The sequence below is a fragment of the Pyxicephalus adspersus genome, chromosome 5 (genome assembly GCF_032062135.1).
Source record: "Pyxicephalus adspersus chromosome 5, UCB_Pads_2.0, whole genome shotgun sequence".
NCBI classification, from domain to species: domain Eukaryota; kingdom Metazoa; phylum Chordata; class Amphibia; order Anura; family Pyxicephalidae; genus Pyxicephalus; species Pyxicephalus adspersus.
Genome location: NC_092862.1, coordinates 100410371 through 100429874, shown reverse-complemented (window position 1 = coordinate 100429874; position 19504 = coordinate 100410371). Strand labels below are relative to the sequence as shown.

General features: G+C 37.6%; 1 protein-coding gene across 1 annotated transcript in view; it reads right to left on the bottom strand.

Moving 5' to 3' along the window:
* The window catches only part of CDCP1 (CUB domain containing protein 1), a 31840-nt gene extending 13027 nt beyond the window's left edge, over window positions 1-18813 (bottom strand). Inside the window, exons 1-3 of the mRNA XM_072412263.1 lie at window positions 18573-18813; window positions 9486-9695; window positions 1874-2227 (exon numbers count right to left, since the gene is read on the bottom strand). Coding sequence (XP_072268364.1) covers window positions 1874-2227; window positions 9486-9695; window positions 18573-18624 — 616 coding nt within the window. The 5' untranslated portion in view covers window positions 18625-18813. The remainder of the gene's footprint in view (window positions 1-1873; window positions 2228-9485; window positions 9696-18572) is intronic.
* Between the last annotated feature and the right edge of the window lie 691 nt (window positions 18814-19504).

Below are 19504 nucleotides of genomic sequence, written 5' to 3'. Positions count from 1 at the left end.
GGATGGAAGCAGTCAGGTATGCTGCAACTAAACAGGCAGCACAGTTGGCTCAGTGGATAGTATTCTGACTTTGCAGTACAAGGGTCCAAGGTTCAGATTTTATATGGTTGAATGGGTTTCCTATAGGCAGTTTGGTTTCCTCCCACATACCAAAAACATGCAGTTAGGGTAATTGTCTTTCTCCCTAAAAATGGCCTTGGACAGTGTTATTAAGACTATGGGACATTGAATTGTGAGCCCCTCTGAGGCACAGTTACAGACATGACTTTGGAAAGCGCTGACCAACACATCAGTGGCACACAATAAAAATATAATAATAATATTGTGCCAACAAGGGAAGAGAGCAGAATATGCAGGTAGATGGCTTTATCTGTCTCTGGACACTCCTAACCTACACAAAATGCTGGTGGTGGAAGGAAGACACCACTCTATTCCTTTACAGTCCATCCATGTAATAGAGAAATTAGGGTCATCCATCTAGCTATATGGCTGTGTTGATCACAGATGTAGTTAAACAGAAAAAAAAATCTTTAAAAGGTAAAACAACTCCCTTTATTCACTTTATCTGTTTATTAGGCTGTTATCGCAATTTACAAGCACAAGAGGAACCAGTGCTTGTTTTTAGTGTGTGGTTTTCTTTGGGAATGAGGAAGTCATGTTTTTGCCTTAACAGTGAAAGGAATGAATAAAAGACATCAAACATTGTGAAAACATGTGAAGGTTTACAATCTACCTTAACCCCAAGCTCCCTGGAATACACTGCTGCCAGAATCCAGAAAGCACTTGCGTTTCATAAACACGTCAGATAATTGTCACCTAAGACACATGGTGGTGCTTGTCACAGGTAAAAATCTGCCGTGTGTACCCCCTGATGAGTGATCGATCGGGAACTGCCAATAGTGCCTACTGGTATCATGTCTGTATATGAACTGTTAAAATGAGAACAGTTTTTTTTTGTCAAACATTTATTGATGAAATACTCCTTTAAGTTGACTTCTTTAAGCACAATTTGTAAAGAAGTGCTTGTCCTTAAAAAAAAGAGGTTTTATACTTACCTTTACGATGACAACTTTTTTGTAATGGAACCTCTTCTGTGCCCAGTTTAGATATCTTCTTCAAGTTGCTATCTTAATACCATTTTTTGTTTAATAAATGGGACAACAAAATGGAAAGTATTTTTCCAATCTGTTAGTATCAATATGATCCAAAGATATAAAGCAAAAAAAAAAAGTAGGGAAGATGTTTGTCACAGAGATTGCACAACTAAAAAAATCCTAGAACATTATAAAGCACCACTCCCTGAAATGATATACTATTCTGAGCAGGAAGGTTCACTTTAATGCAGGTCATGGGGAGTAGCATGAAAAACAGCTCTGTACTAAGAAACAGATAAATAGGTGTACAATCTCTCATACAGGAATTATGTGTGATATTTAAAAAGCTAAAAAAAGCTTACTTTCCTGAAAGGCTCATTGTAATGTCTATGTGCCCATGTGACAATATGACAATGGTCTTTAACATTTTAAATCACTAAAAAAGTTATTGGTAGCATGGCTAAACCACATGTAAATGCTGCAACAGCACAAGTTTTTTGCACATTTCACAGTCAAAATGCAGAAAAGAAATAGTGGAACGTATCACTATCACACTATTTTTTGTAATGCTGTAGTATGTTAGCCTCTACATTAAAGTGGATAGAAGCCAACAATATTTTGAATTACAATGCATAAAGAATGGCAGTATATTGCAAACTTCAGCACTGATTTCAAAATGATTTGATGCTGCATTCAGAAAAAAAAAAGAACTCCACTTCCTCAATCTTACAGGTTTGAATGGAAAAGTACAGTGATTTAAAGTTTAACTTAAAACCTACTTTGGATGGAGGATCGGTTAGCCACTCTGAACACAGGATCTCTAATAGTCTGATCCCAAGGAAGACTTAAAGCAACAACACCTCTTTCGTGGAGTTTAATTTGAGACACAGTTCCATTCCTGCAAAAGGTTCCAATGTTGATGGGTAAGTCACTTGAGAAAGTACTGATCTTGAAATTTGTTAGGTCCCGGCAGTTATCTGATGGATCAATCTGTTGTAGCCATGCATTAGAGAAGTCAAATACAAGACCTTTACTCCGGAGGGCTGATATGTGCCAAAAAAAGGTCCGATTTAAACTGGGTAAACTTGAAGGTAGCAAGCTTACATTTAACGGACAAGCACCATAGTCACAATCTACAAAAAAGAGCAAAAAAAAAAAAAAATGTTATCTTCATTTTTACTGAATTTTAGCTGAATTTAAAACAGACATTTATATGAACAGAGACAAACGTACAACATTAAATTGAATCTGTGCCCAGACTATGCAAAATAAGGTTTTTAAATATTCACAACAAAAAATAAAGTACTTTCAAATAACCCAACATTTACAAGCATTGTGCAGAAATGTATTTTCAAATTTCACTACATAGGCACTAAAGCCCAAGTTATTTTCTATAAAGGTAAGATATTGGCAGATTGTTAGCCTTCTAATGTAAACCCACCAGAAGGGGTTTGTAGAAGCCAGGGTTCCTCCGGAGGTTGCTAGGGGTTTTTTGAGCAATGAACAATTTGTGCCTCGCAGGTCAGTGTAACTGACACCAATGATCTTTTTGGCCATGTGTAAGGAAGACATTCTTCCCACTGAACACCACATGATATACTGTGACCTGTATACAACCTTGTCTATAGTAAATATAGCAGGGGTTCCCTGAAGACCTGAAAGTTAGAGAATGGCAAAAGTCTTCATTGGAGCTGTGGAGCTAGTTACTAGTTAAATAAAACAAATTCCCACACACTTATTATAGTTAAAGTCTACTTAGGAAATACAGATTATTAAATACAGCTGTAACAGTAGCAGAGATTATCAAAAACAGAACAAACATGAAACAATAATTCCACCCAATAGTTCTCTCTCTCACATCCCTGGGAGATTCATTCTGTAAATTAACCTGTGCTTTCTCCTAAACCCATTTGGATTTCGTAAGGCAAAGGGAAAAATTCCAGTTTAAAACAGCCTAATAGATTCCACAGAGATTAAAGTGATTGTTCAATATCATTTTTCTTTTGGAGCAGCTACAGTCTGAGTAAGAGAATACGTGTCCTGACACCTTGCTGCAGAACCAAACCGTACCCTCTGTAGGGAAGCAATGATTTATTTGCACAGGTTTGCCTTCAGCCAAGTCAGAGTCAGAGCTCTCCATTCAGCAGGGCGCATGATGTTTAAATGTTCAATAAGGTTTGAAAACATCATGATATCAGTCTTTTATATTTATTAGAAAATTTAAACATATTGACATTGCTTATGCTTTATCTGGAGTGCTTTAGATTCAGCAAGCATTTTCAAGCCATTTGCCAAGAATTCATTGGCTTACAAGAAGCCCAAACCAAGTTTAATTCAACTGAGGTCCCAGTTCTCTGGATTTTGCTTAGGATAGATAGGGCTTTTTAATTTAAGCTTTGGATATATATTTTGGTATATATTATATTTTGGTTTCAGTTAAAAAATATAGTGAAACTTTTTTTCTTTAAAAATTATTTTTCTCTAAATATTTCTAAAGGAACTTTTACATAATTCACAGTCTTAGAAATTTTTCTCAAAATATGATCAACAAAATCTGGCAGTATGGGCAGAATGCGCAGTAGAAAAGTACTCTGGTTATGAATGGTCAGTATGCACATGAGGGAGAGAAAGTTATGATGTGGGCAGTATGTAGAGTTCTGAGTAAGGTATGATGAGGCTAGACTGTGTAGGAGAATTGTGTGGAAGATATGATGAGTATGGAATGTGCAGGAGAGAAGCACAGAAGGTATGAAGAGGCCAGGACATGCAAGAGAGGAGTGGGGAAGGTATGATTAAGTCAGTACGTGCAGAAGAGGACTGTGGAAAGTATAATGGGATGAAAGATTTTACAGGTTACCTTAAAGCAGACATCAGAGGACTTTTACACGATTGCGTCTTTTGTGTTAATTACTTGTAATTTAGACAGCTCATAGAACGGCATACTGAATACAGCTGTCAGCTTTTTCACAGCCAACAACAAAACACTTTAGTATCTTCGTCTGCTCGAGCAATTTCTGCACAAATCATTCCACTACCACATAATCCCAGCAAACTTTTTGGTCTGCTTCAGTAGCACTGAAAGCCAGTATATCGTGCCATTTGTTCATACCCTGTCTTTCTAAATTGAGACCCCAGACATGATCATTATTGAGAACCTGCGAGTTATACCTGCGTGCAGAAGAGATCAGTAAATGGGAGTTCATCATTTTTCTCCCACCTGGAACACTATATAAAACCTTGTACCGCATGGACTGGGCAGAGATCTGATGGAGTCTGGCACACCCAGTGCAGGTGTAATGTGCAGGGCTAGGATAGCACTAACAATTGTTTCTGTTGAGCTTGTTTCTGCAGCAAGTGACAGTAGAACAAATTACCATCTAAGTGACATGTAAGTGTTGGGCAGACCATACAGTGAGCCATCAGTGATGAGGAATAGGGGCTGAGGGATGTGGGGTGGTGGGTTATGGTATGAACAGTGTATGACCAATCTGGAGATAATTCTGGTGGTGTGGGCCAGATAGAGGAGGCAATCATGGGATGTAGGTGCAGTAATTGGGGTAAGTGCTAGGCAAGTGTGATTTTTTGTCAGAAAAAAAGGTAATGTGGTGGGGTATGTGAGATAAATCACTATTGGAGGCAGAAGGCTCCAGTGGCAAAATATTAAACCTAGGAATTATCTATACATGGAAAGTGTATGGAAATACATGGAACATGCAGCATTGCAGAAACCGATCATTTCTTTTTTCTTTTCAATCGTTTTTACCAAAAATATTTAACAAGGTACATACAATACAGTTATATTACAACAATGCAACCAACCATTGGTCTAAAGGTATGAAAAAGATCCATTTTGCAATCTGGGCAATTTAGGTTTTATAGACTAATACTGAAATGCCCTTATGGGCCTAGATGATTTACAAAAGCCCATAAGTATGAGTGTCGAACATTTGAAAGTCTCATCAGTATCATGGGTAGATGGACCTGAAGTCCATGTTATCATATAGACCCATGGTTGATACCAACAGTCATAAAAATAAACTAACTTAAAACATAAAACAAAATACATAAACAACAAGATTGCTCTTGGGAGGGAATATAGACAAAACCGGGGCAGTGGATTTTGAATAGCGACCCTCATCACTAGAACCAATGATTCTCTGGACAATTATTACTTTAGCGTATATATGTTTGGAGTTGGGGGGATTCTCTGAACCAGTCCCAGACAGACCAGGTTAATTTAAATTGTTCAATTCGGTTTTTATCCTCTGCCATCAGCATTTCCATGTTGCGAATTTTCTCAATTTTCGAGACCCAGTCCTTAACCCCTCTAGCAGTAATCTCGAGTGTGACTCGGGGTGGATTTTACCAGCAAAAAGCAGTAATCCCGAGTCACACTCAGGGTCGCTTACAATTTTAAGGCAACACAGGAGTGGTAAGAAGAGGCACATGAAGGTCCTGGAGTGGCCTAGCCAGTCTCCAGACTGGTTGATAGGGGATGAAATACTTATTTGACTCATAACAATGCACATCAAGCTCTGTCTTTTGAGCTCTGTCTATTGAGGGTTCTTTTGTTGTTATTCTGTCTCTCACACCTACAATAAATCTACCATTACAATTAGGGACTGGTCATTTCTTTGTCAGAGGGCAAATGTACACAATCAGCAGGGGATCAAATACTTATTTTCCTCACTGTATAAAATATACATGCCACTGTACAATTATATTAAATGTTTCACTCTTTTTTAATTTTTTAACAGATTGTGTTTTTTTTTTAATTTAAAGTTTATTATAAAATTTGTTAAATATTTATTTTATCATATATTTTAAACTTATTAAATATTGGACATATTTCGGTGAATTATGCCTAAGAATTATAGTCTACAAAAAAATGCATGCATGTTTCCATGCAAAAAAAAAATGTAACGCTTTTTCCACGGAAATACGAACAGAATTAGAACGCTAGGGGGGTTAATGGAAGGGGCTGTGGATTGTTTCTATATTCTCGGGATCAGGGCCCTAGCAGCCATGAGGAAAGGAGAGTCACCTTGGGGTTGTTAGGAATGGCGGACCCGGTGCAATTATTATACAGTTTCCCAAAACCAGGATATAGTTGGGCATTCCCACCATATGTGAAGCATTGGCCCTCTTTGCGTGTAACATCGCCAGCATCTATCAAACTGTTGGGAGGATATTCAATGCATGTCTACTGGGCAGCAATACCACCTAAATAGTATCTTGTAATTAGTCTCCGGGGCTTTACATGTCAGCATGAGCTTATGAGTAAGGATAAAGGATTTCTCCCAGTCCTCCATTGTTATCGATTCGCCTAAGTCTCTCTCCCAATATCCTCTATACACAGGGTAGATGAGGTCAGGTTTCTGGGCAAACAGCACGAATAGCATGGAGATAACATGAGTGGAGCGTGTAGTTGAGCTAAATATCGCCCTAAGTTCCGCCAGACCTCTATGTAGCAAGGATGTATTAGTGAGTGAGGACACAAAGGAGGTCAATTGTCTATACAAAAGCCATGTGAGCAACTTACTTCTATTAGATATATTGAGGGATGACATAGAGGGAACTCAGCAATTGTGAAGAATATTTTTGAGGTGGTGATCATCGGAGGCAAACCAAGATAAAAAGTGGGTTGCACCCATAGCTGGCAGAAATGCTGGATTTAATAAATAGTGGCGTCATGGGCTTGGTCTCATAGATAGATTTCCTAAACTGATAGAGACATCCCAATTATGTAGTAAATCGGTGGTAAGTTTAGGTATGGGGGAAGTTGGATGTAAGAGAGACCGGTTCACCCAAGGTAGGGACTTGAGACTAATTGGAGAGAGAGATTCTTCTAGCAGAACCCATTCCTTTGATTCTCTATTATGAAACCAGTCTATCAATCGCACCAATACCGATGCCCGATAATAGGAAATTATATCAGGAACTCTTACCCCACCCCCATGCTTGTATATGGCTAGGGTACGGAATGCTAACCAAGAGCACATTGCTCTCCACAAAAAATGACGTACAGCCTGTGCAATTTATGCAAATTATTTACCAGTAGAAATATAGGGACTGTTTGGAACACATATAATAGCTTAGGAAAAATATCCCTATTTAGAGTGTTGATACAAACGAACCATATCAATGGTAGGGATTAATATTTCTGGAGATCCAACTATAATTTACTACACAATGGGGTGTAATTATATGGAAATAACTTAGAGGGATCGGATGTGATCTAAATACCCAGGTATTTAACCGCCTCGTTACAGATCCTGAAAGAGGTATTAGTGCTGATAGAAGACATTTGACTAGCGTCTAAAGTAATGTGGAGGATTTCAGACTTTATAGTAATTTAAGGGTGAATTACTCAGAGACTGAATTTATCAAATTCCTTCATTATTGATGGAATTGTAATGTGTGGGGTAGATATGTACAGGAGTAGATCGTCCGCACACATGTACAGGAGTGGATCATCCGCATACAGTGAGCGTTTGTAGTGTGAATCCCCTATCGTGACACCCTTGACATTTGGGGTATGGCGCAAAGCCAGAGCTAAATGCTCCATGACCAGTGCATATAGCAAAGGGAAGAAGGGACATCCCTGTCTTGTACCGTTCAAATTTGAAAGGACTCGGATAGAGCTACGTTGACCTGCACCTGAGCTCTTGGTGAAGAATAAAGTACTGAAATTCTTGAGATTATACTGGGGAAACTGATCATTTCTAATAGTGATCTATTTTTAGCTGCAATCTGTATGGTTGGGCTGGTTCAGCTCTGCCAAATTTGTGTTGTAGGAGGAACTGCATTGAGTTTAAAGTGCTGTACACTGCTGGATACCAGCTCTCCATAGATGGGCCTGGAACCAGGCAAAACCTTTAATTCCTGGTGGCATTTTGAAAACAGCACTTAACCAAAAGGCTAATTTCCCCTTAGTTGCTTGGGATTCCTAGTCAATGGTTTCAAGCTGGAACAGAGTAACTGAACTTTTAGTTTAAATAAGCTTACTACTTTGGGCAAATTGGTAGGAGATTTTTTTTTATATATAGATGGGGGCCAAAGAGAACTGTCATGAGCTCCTGCCATGTCCTCTGGAAATCTTACTACCAGGCTATTGTAAACCCATGAGGCAAACATGCCCAGGAAAGGTGGAAAAATATATATTTATCCAGTTCTGAGAAAATTAGTGGTACAATGCTCCATATTGGGTCACTAAAACCAGATTTGGGGAGGGGGAACATGCCACCATGCTGATATCAACATACTTGAGACAGAACTTGTCTCACCACCAGGGCAGGTCTCACAGGATGCACCATGGCAGCCACCTTCTACAATTTTCCTTGCTTGTTTTATGCAGTTTCCAAAAAAGATATGAGGAAAAATTTTACAATGTTTCACAGAATGATCACTGTAAATAGTAGCTCATTCAAAAGTCCCTAACTGCAGTACCTGGAATCGTGAAAGCCCCATCTTGCTATACAGAACTGACTAACAGATGAAACTAAAAACCTAGACCATGAATTGTAAACCTAAGCAGTAGCAGACAGCCTAAGACTGGACCTTGATTATTGATAGTAAACATTTTCTTCAAAAATGTACTAAATTTAGTATATGATTGCTAAGATTCTAAAATATATAATTAATGTTCAAAGATGGGTGCTCCCCCTATTTTTAAAAAAGATAAGGCTTCTGATTAAGCCAACCCCTAGGAAAGTGTAGATATTTACCTTAAACCTCCATAGGTCATAGGTTGTTCTCATAAACATTTTTGCATACATAGGTTTCTGGGAAACAAACCCCTCTACAAACGTATTGAAATACTCTAAAACGCCTTGTTAGTATCGCTGGGACATGTGAGTCCCCTGTTCTCTTTCCTGAACTATTTTTAGTGACAATAATAGTGAAATAGTGACACACACACATATACCCTGTTTCCCCGACTATAAGGCACTGTCTTATATTTTTTGAAATGCCAAAATATGCCCTAGGTCTTATTTTCAGGGGATAGCCAGCATCAAGGAGACACACACAGGATCAAATATCGGGGGATGTCTTATTCACGGATGAGTGTCTTATTTTAATTATTTTTTCAAAAATCGGGAGTGGCTTATTTAATGGGGATGTCTTAAAATCGGGGAAACACGGTATTAGATTTTTAATGCAATTAAATACCATTGTTTTATGCCTAAAACCCTACTTTTCTGAACCCATCTATAATAGGAGTTTACACATTCTTCATCTCGAGATTTGAAAATATACAAACAGAAACATTCACACTTTCTTCATTTAAGGCAATTAAAAAAAAAAACAATTTCACTTCATTAAGAGATAGATGTGAAGTTGTATATACTTTCAACATTTTAGGGCACAGTATATGCACAGTGAACTCACCAACTGTCCTGTTGATTTCCATAATATAGTACGTCTGGGGAGTATTACAACTGAAGGTAAAATCCACAGTGCTCCCAGAACGAATTATCAGACTCAACTTGTCACACTTTTTATCAATGCAGAGGAGGCACGGAGATGGCGTAGTATTAACAACATTTTTGATACTGATTGTTATGTTGTCTTTTGCTTGTAATGAAATTGTGATGGATTCTGTAAAGAGAAAAGTACACCATTTTATTAAAATGCTATTTGAGTATTTAAAGCAAAACTTTTTCTTATTTTTGGATATGGAGAGAGGAAAGGTTAAACCCTGTGTTTACACGGAGGTGAATTACCATTTCTATTTGTACTGGTGACTGTTGTCACCAAGGAAGTAATGGAAAATACAAAAAGCAGTACTTTACAGTATTGTTGTTTATTCCGGGGAGTAGCCACATGGCAACAACACAGTGAAGTACACCAACAATTAACTATATTAGCTTCATAGCTTAGATTTTGGACTAACAAATCGCCTTGAGGAAACCACCAAGGAAATCCTGAGTTCTCCACCTATATGCCTATGGTTTCTATTCTCCAAATTTGCCACCTTTATTACCCTGTTGCATACCACCAGTACATTGCTAGCATATTTCTTCTGCTTGCAGGCAGCATACACAAAGTTTACCTATACAGGTGTCTGGCTGCACCCACCGATCCCTATTTTAACACGTGGTCCCCTAAACTATAAATCCGCAAAAAAAACATATTGAACTCCTAAATCCCCTGAGGAAGCCCCAAACGGGCGAAACGCGTTGGGGCCAAGTTCTTTGAACTCTCTTCATTGTAACTTCCTACGTTTATACAAAATGACCACAGACTTTATGATTTACTATCTCTAAAGAAAGTGTGTTAGGTAAACTTCTAGCACAGTAGAACTCTGTATCGTTTAGACTACTCGTGCCTATTAATTAATAAACCTCTACAATTTTTATGATTTTGAGTGCAGAAAGGAAAAGCCTCTCTTTTCCTTCTATTTCCCTTTGTTTCAATATTAAAATCAACATAATAAAAAAAAAACACACAACCCATGAGCCAACACATGCTAGAATCTTGCCCGTCCTATCAAGAAAGCACAAAGGCTACTTAGGTAAAAATAAATAATTACAAGGACAAATTTAGGTAATGAAATGTAAAACAACATAAAACCAAGGTTTGACAAGGTTGGCCTAACTTAGGAGAAGCCATCAAGAAATGTTTAAAGCAAACCTACAGCTTGCCATTGTTATCCTCTTTCTTTCTTAAAATGCAAGTTGCTTGGCTATCATTGACTACAGTACAACTATGTCCTGGGTTTACCTGAAACAAGTAAACAAAAGGAATCAGAACATCAGATTAAGAGAATTATTTAGAAAGTTTTAAGGAAATTGGATTGGCATAAAAAGAGGCAACCAGAAATTATAGAAAACTTTTAGTGGTGGCACCCCTATATTTTCTTTTATGCCTGTCGGCACAATAGGGCCTTTATATATAAGTTTAAATTGTACTCCTTTCAAACAATCATATGTCAATGCCTCCATCTATAATATCTTTACAACCACTCAGATCCCTTTATCACCCAAACTTGTTTCTGCCAATTCTTAAATGAGGAATAAGCAAGGCAAAATCAAACTGAGACAAGCTGAGTCCCATTATTGACAAAAAATAAACATTCACACATTTACACCATCAATAATTAATTCATCTATTTGCTCAATAAAGTTATATACAGTATTTATTCAACTGACAATGTATTTCCGATTTTGTTTAGTCAAGTCAAGGGCATTTAATTCACAACATTTTTTTCTCATGAACTAAATTGATTAAACTGAGTTTTACTTTCTTGCTTTTATACTTTTACGTAGTTAAGTTAGAAAAAAGTATAGAATGCTTGTTCGTTCTCCAAAAAGTTTTTTACTTTGGATATCTATGGATATATATCTTTAGATATTTCATTCTAATCCTGCGCTTATGAAAGCTGAATCGTTATAAACAGTTCAGATAGGGACTAAGAATTTTTTTTAGCTGATTAGTGATGAGCAAACTGAAAAAAATTAGCCAAGGGAATCATCAACTGTAATCACTATAACAGGAAACGCTGTAGGTAACCAGAGATGATGATTAAACAGGATATAGGCATGTTTGAGAGCTGATTTGACTGACATATGAGACAATGGTCGGAGCTTAAAGTGGTACTACAAATTGCTAAAAGTTCTGCTTAAACACATATCTGAACTGCCTTTTCTGCAAAGGATTTGAAATCTTTGCAAAGGATTATACTTTGATTCACAAACTTTTACTCATACTACCTAACCAGAAGCATGACACCAGCATTCTTACTTTCTCATGTAATTTATAGCTTCTTTCAATATATTTATGCATGCAACACGCTTACTGGAAAGTGAATCACCATAACCTCATTGTCCCAATGAATAAGCAAGTGACACAGGAATAAACTGTAAAGATGAATAAGGAAAGAGCTAATTAATTTTCTTGGCTATGCCCTGTAGAAGAGGGGTATGAATAAACTAGTGGCATTATAATTAATACGGAAGGTAAAACACTTGTGTATCTACACAAATATATGTACGCAAATATAAAACAAGGTGCCTGAAAATACAGGAAAATGTTTTGGGTATAAACCTAGGTCAAAAAAAGCATCTGTCACTGTTAACATTCAAAACAGTATTCAAATAAAAATGCCAATAAAATAATGTGAATACACACATCCATGGTGTGTTATTTTCAAAACATTTCCTTAAAGAAAAAAATGACATGGCCTTAGTCTGTTTATCTTTCCCCTCCTTTTTACAGGCTAAAATAATTTGAACTTTTGAGTTGATTATGGTAATAGTTAGTTATAAGATATTGTGAGTTTTGGTATTTTTTAGTCAGTGGTCACAGTTTTTGATAACAGAGAAGAAACAATTTACAAATTAATTATAAATAGGAGAATTTTAATCTATGATTACTTTAAATAGTAGTTTTTCAATGCAAACTCAATCTTTACAAACATTACATAACAATTAAGAAGAAGCAAAGAATAATCAGAACGAGGAACATGCAAAATCTCTACACAAGGCTTCCAGAGAAGCAAAGTAAGAATCTAAATAGAAAGGCATTTATATACATAACAATAGAGTAACATGATCACTGGCTACACAAAATAAAGTTATAGAAGTAAATATTTTTAGGAGACCAGAGATTTCTACTTTTTATATTTCAAACATTTTATTGATGTTTTGGGTAGAAAATAACACAAACAACAGAAAGGTAACAGGAAGACATAGTAGTAGGTTGTAGGTCCATATTTACCAATAGCACAGGGATGTCAAGAGAATGTTTGATAAATAAATGAAAGCACCTAAAATTTTATGAAAATTCAAATACCGCAGCAGAATACAGGTGTGCAACAATAGCAATATCTGTGTTCTCAGGACCTTTAAGATGCTGATGGATAACTCTCTAGGCATTAAAATATTCTATCCAAGGGTCCCAAGTTTTCTAATAATTGGCAAGTTTATGAAGAATTGTACAAGTAAGCTTGTCATTGGACATCATGATGTTTTGTCTGTGAAGCCTGCCTGGGACTAGATGACACCATACTACTGCCTTTTAATTTGCCTCAATTAAGGAGGTAATGAGGAAAATACAGGATAGGAGATGATACATTGTGCCAATCTTCAATTGCCCACGAATTGACCATATTAGCCTCCCACTGTGTCATGAAAAACAGTTTGCGTTGAGGGTAAAATAAGGTATATTATTCTGCCTCTGGAATAGTCCGGGGATCTACAGGAGTTCTCAAATGTGGAGTGGCATTGAAATGATAATACTCATTTCAATTTGGATTTACCAAAGAGTTTCCTATTTTTAAGCGAAAAGATGGAACCCAGTACTATAGCAGTTATCAATAAAAACATAAAAAAAATTTACAACAGCGTTTTCACAAAATTGATTTGTCAGTGTAATCAAAGGACAGGTATCACGTCTGTGACTATGACCGTGTTTTACAACATGGTTGTGAGGTACGCGCAAACAAAATATTAGCTGTTTGTAGAAAAGCATACAAGGCTAAAGATTTCTTTTTTTGCCCTGCTGTTTGCATCTGTTTGACACTCTCCTATAATATAGCAACTGAGGCAAATCTTGTGAGTACAAAGAATGTGGTATATGTATGCAGTGAGTATTGTAATAAGGATCACTTTAACCATACCCCTTTTGAACCTACTCAAGTTCCCTCTAATTTTTAACATACCCTTCCTTTGTAACTCTGTCCCACTTTCTCACATTTCAGAGTTGAAAGAAATGCAACTAGCATTATCACAATTGATGAACATAACAGCCCATTAGTATCACTTTTCTTTATAAGCACGGAAAAAATACATGAATACAAAGAGTCATGTGATCATTCTCCATGTTCTCCTACAAACATTCCCAACAGAGCTAGGAAGTTTTATAAGGTGATGTGTATATATATATATTTTTTTTTTTTTTTCCTTCTCAATAGAGGTTATAGCACTGCAATGTTGGCAAATGCACGGTAGACAATGCCTGTCCCCTTCTGCAATATTCACCCACCTAAATCATAAAGGTTCAAAGATGGACATGAACATTAATGCCTCGGCCACCTGTAGTGCTGAACTGTTTTTTTAAAAAACGGTGGGCAGCAGTTAGAAGTATTAAACTGGTCACTGCCACCCCTCTTACACCAGTCTGATCATAGCCTACAACAAACTATCATAAGCTACACTGTTCATGTTTATTATAATAAAAAAAAATGCTTTGTTACTTTTATTTTACAAGAATGAGGCATGGGTGTACCTGGCCTACATGTATAAGGCTCACTCCATAAACCTTAAATACAGCCTTTATCTGTATATTCTACTTGTGCTAGTAAAAACAACACTCATTCTCTCAAAGTAGCTCAACTACTACATACAGTAGCCAATCAGAGGTAGTCAAGACATGCAAAATTATTTTATGTCCATTTACCACCATTACTATTGTAATTATGTCGCAAATGCTCCAGAAAAGGTGATAGATTAATATGGTAAAATTACTCCCTAGGATTATTATGGTAAAATTACTTCCTATGAAAACTAGTTTTAATCAGCATGGAATTTATGGCTGGCTATTTGACTAGGACCTGAAGGTAGAGGAAGAAACAAATACTGAATGGGTTGACAATACGGCAATAAAGGCGCCCTTCCAGATATAAACAGTGCAGAAGGAATGAAAGTAAAGAAAAAGTCCAATAGAGGACAATAGCCAGAGATCAGAATGAATGCATTAGCTGCTATTTACAATTCACTAGCTAAATTTACTCAGTAGTTTATTTTATATGAGCAGTATAAAGGAAGTTTAATCTTTTAGTTCTGCCAAACTATGAGTCATGTCAGGGGAGGTAGAGAAACTGGGTGTTTCTTTACATAACACCAATGTACTACTGAGCCTTTGAGATTTAAATAAAAATTGAATAACTAGTCTGACCAATATACTAACAAGTATAGCAGGCAAGTTAAATTTTAACAATATGACTTCTGTTTAATGGTGCATGAAAACCTATCAGCAGTTATTTGAATTAGTGCCAATGGCAATAAACTGAGAAAATCTGAAATCTCACCTGGTTAAAGAAACTCTGCTAGCAGAATATGGAGGCTGCCATTACTGAATTCTGTTTTGCCATTTGCCTGGCTTTTTTGCAAATTCATTGACTTCAATGCTTTTAGTGAAAAATAAGTATACAGATAAAAAGTTATAATGTGGCTGTGACCTTCTCATTTGCATGTTTGTACTGGGTCAGTGTCCCAAGTAAAAGGATTCACACTTATGCATTCTGTTGTTCTGCATTACCACAATTCACAGTTTCCCCTAAATACCTGCCGAGTCTGCCAGTAAAATCTACCTGAAGCAGCTTTCTCTGTAGGACGGATACAAAATTCACGGTAGTGCTGACACTCATTGGCACGACAGTAAGATAAACAAGAGTGTTGTCACTTGTACAACCCTGTTCCATGGAACCTTAGAATTCCTCCACTGGTTGCCAGGTGTTCCCCTAGCCATGAATGCTAAACCTCCCATTCGATGATGCTTGCAGAAGTCCACAGCCAATGCCACTCGGCAGAGATGGCAGGACACCGATGGAAGCTTTACATTTCTGTAAGGTGGCATTCTGATGACCATTGTAAAAGGGGGCATTCATCCTATGGATTCTTCCTACTAATCCCAGATTAATCTGTTTTAGCAGGGGTTAAGAGGAGACCTAAAAATTATTTTAAGGGTTCCTTTGGGCTAAAAGGTTGACACATGTTCTGTATATTTTCAATCAGCACTTGGCCACTTCTAGTCTTGTCACTGCTTCTTGGACTGACAGCACAACTTCTTTGAATGAAACGTTCAAATTGGGCTATGTGACTGTCCTTTATGCTTCCAATAGTAGTGGAGATTTTTGATTTGCCACTGCTGACCAGTCATGTTGTCACTTCGCATTAGGCCTGATTTATTAAAGCTCTCCAAGGCTGGAGAGGATATACTTTCATCAGGGAAGCTGGGTGATCCAGCAAACCTGGGAGGGATTTCTAAAAAATCATTTGCTATTTGATAGCAAATGTTTTGAATCCTGGACCAGATCTATTCCAGATTTGCTAGATCAGCCATGTTCACTGAAGTGTATCCTCTCCAACCTTGGAGAGCTTTAATAAATCAGGCCCATTGTAAGGTCATGATGTGTCTTCCAAATCCTGTTAGCATCCCTCAAATGGACTATCAACAAAGCAAACATAATGCAATTATGTTATCATACAACAATGTGGACACTCAAAACAGAACCCTCCCAAACTGCAGTCCAGAAGAAAAGAAGACTATAAACCCTGCCTGTTTTGTATCTACAATTTCCTTCAAGAAAGTGTGTCTTTGTCTAGAACACTGTTTCTCAACCAGGGTTCCCCCAAAGTTTGCTCAAAGGGTTCCTTGAGCAGTGACCAATGTGTGCCTCTCAATTCAGTTTAAGTGACACCAATTATCATTTTGACATTCTTCCCAACGGCCAACCATATAGGAGGCCATATGGTCCACTGACCATCACACTAACATACTATGAGCAGTGGATATAGCAATTATTGTAGGGGTTCCATGAAGACCTGAAAGTTATTTCAAGGGTTCTCTCATGGTAAAAAAGTGGTCTAGGCAGAAACACTAAGATTAGGGCAAATTAAGCCTTCTGTTTTTAGAACAATTGAATTGTTTGCTGTATACAATTTATGGTTGGCTACTAACTAATTGACTACCCTTGATAGCTGAATTTGCACCAAGTGAACTGTAATCCTGCTTTACATGATTCACCATAGAATGCCTACACCTATACTCCCCTTGCCCACTACTTTGAATGTGTATGTAAATGTGAATGTGTGGATGAGTTTTGAAAACATCACTAATTGATTGCTTGATACCTGGAACTGAAATGTAAGGCCAACCTTTACATTGCCTCTATGAGGCTAAGAAACTGTTCTGCTTTAAAAGATTTCCCATAGGATGCCTATACTTATCTTCGCTGGGTCCCTTTAATCCATGACTTAAGCACCAAAAAATTTCCTATGAAAGCTTTGACTTTTTTTCGAAAGTATCAAAAATCACATCCCCACTCTGTCCCCATGTGAACCAGCACAGGTAAAATGACTACTCAAGGACCCAGAGGTCCATAGTATAAAGGCCATATCAACTTACAGTAATTCTTATAAAGGAAACCAGATTTATTTCCCAATACAAAGTACAGCCTTGTTGTCACTTCTTGCCTAACAATAGAGAAGTAAATGATCTGGATAAGCAATAAGGCCTGCTCAAGATTTGATTTAACCATTGCAAACTTGGGTTTGGGAACCAGAGGAATCTAGAATATATATATATATACCGTATAATGTATGTGTGTCTGGTATACAAAATCTGATCAACTTTTCTAACTACTATAATATTGTATCTACAGGCCATCAAAGATAAACAGTTAGCCATCAGAAGATCAGACGTGAGACCCTTCCACAATCTACTTAAATATATTGCCAGACCCAATACTTGAACACATTTCTCAAAATCTTCCTGAAGGAAAGGTTTAGCGGTGTATAACAACAAGATTTGTATCTTGTCCATCTACTTATTGTCAGATTGGGTAACATTTTACACCCCTATGTACACCCTGAGCATCTCCTGGCTGAAACTTCCCAATATTTCCAGGATGGATTCTCCAATCATTACCATGCCCCTATGATCAGATTGGGTAACATTTTACACCCCTATGTACATCCTAAGCATCTCCTGGCTGAAACTTCCCAATATTTCCAGGATGGATTCTCCAATCATTACCATCCCCCTATGGTCAGATTGGGTAACATTGTACACCCCTATGTAGACCCTGGGCATCTCCTGGCTGAAGCTTCCCAATATTCCCAGGTTGGATTCTCCAATCATTACCATCCCCCTATGGTCAGATTGGGTAACATTGTACACCCCTATGTACACCCTGAGCATCTCCTGGCTGAAACTTCCCAATATTTCCAGGATGGATTCTCCAATCATTACCATGCCCCTATGATCAGATTGGGTAACATTTTACACCCCTATGTACATCCTAAGCATCTCCTGGCTGAAACTTCCCAATATTTCCAGGATGGATTCTCCAATCATTACCGTCCCCCTATGGTCAGATTGGGTAACATTGTACACCCCTATGTAGACCCTGGGCATCTCCTGGCTGAACCTTCCCAATATTCCCAGGTTGGATTCTCCAATCATTACCATCCCCCTATGGTCAGATTGGGTAACATTGTACACCCCTATGTACACCCTGGGCATCTCCTGGCTGAAACTTCCCAATATTTCCAGGATGGATTTTCCATAGTGTAAACCAACATTACAGGAAGCAAATGGAAAAAAAACATGCGTATTTGGGGAAAGCCATATCATACAATACCTGTACATCGTGTACAAAGTAACATTCATACATGGGATAACAATTATTTAGAACTTCTTATATATTGTTATACACAGGTAAGTGGTTATACACAAGTAAGTGGTTCTTACCTGTCAGGTGTGAAACCAGGAAGAAGCATAGGATGAATCCCTGAATCAGCATTGCTGAGTTTATTATCCACCGACCATACAAATCAGTCCAGGTAGATGAGATTCTCCCCCTGTCCCATGTACAGGTAAGTTCACTTGTGTCCCTGTGCTCGGTGTGTTGTCATTGTTATCAGCTCTGCCATAGTATAGCCACACATACAGGCCGATAAGAGAGTCTTTCTTCTGCCGTCTTCACCTTTCCAGGAGGACCCAACCCACAGGAAACGGATGGAAGGAGACCTGTGCACTCCCTGCAGCTGCTCGTCAGTGAGGCGGGACACACAAGGTGTATATAAACCGAGCTCTGCCTGCCAGGTATGGAGCTGGTCATAGCTACTTCACCACACAGCCAAGGGCTGAAACATTCACACACAGGAGCCTGACATTCATACGGAGCACATGGCTGCTGAGGTGACTGACCTGCTTGTCCCTCACCCACTTCTCTGGTCACACATGTCAGTATCTCAGATATTACACCCTTCTATTACTATGGGTAACTTCTCATTTACTATATAGCCCTATATCTATCTGAATAAAAACTAAAATCTATGCTTGCCAAGTATGACCCTTTCCATATCTATCTATCATATACACTATTGTAGTTATATTACTGTATATTTGTGTTGTAATATGTGTGTGTGTATGTATGTATATATATATATATATATATATATATTAATATTAATTGCTGTATTAGGTGTGTATATATGTATATATTAATTGCTGTACTAGGTGTATGCTGTGTGTGTGTGTGTGTGTATATATGTATATATAAAATTGCTGTATTAGGTGTATGTTGTGTGTGTATGTATGTATATGCATGTGTGTGTGTATGTATGTATATATAAATATATATATATATATATATAATAGTGCAGAATTGCTCTGCAGTA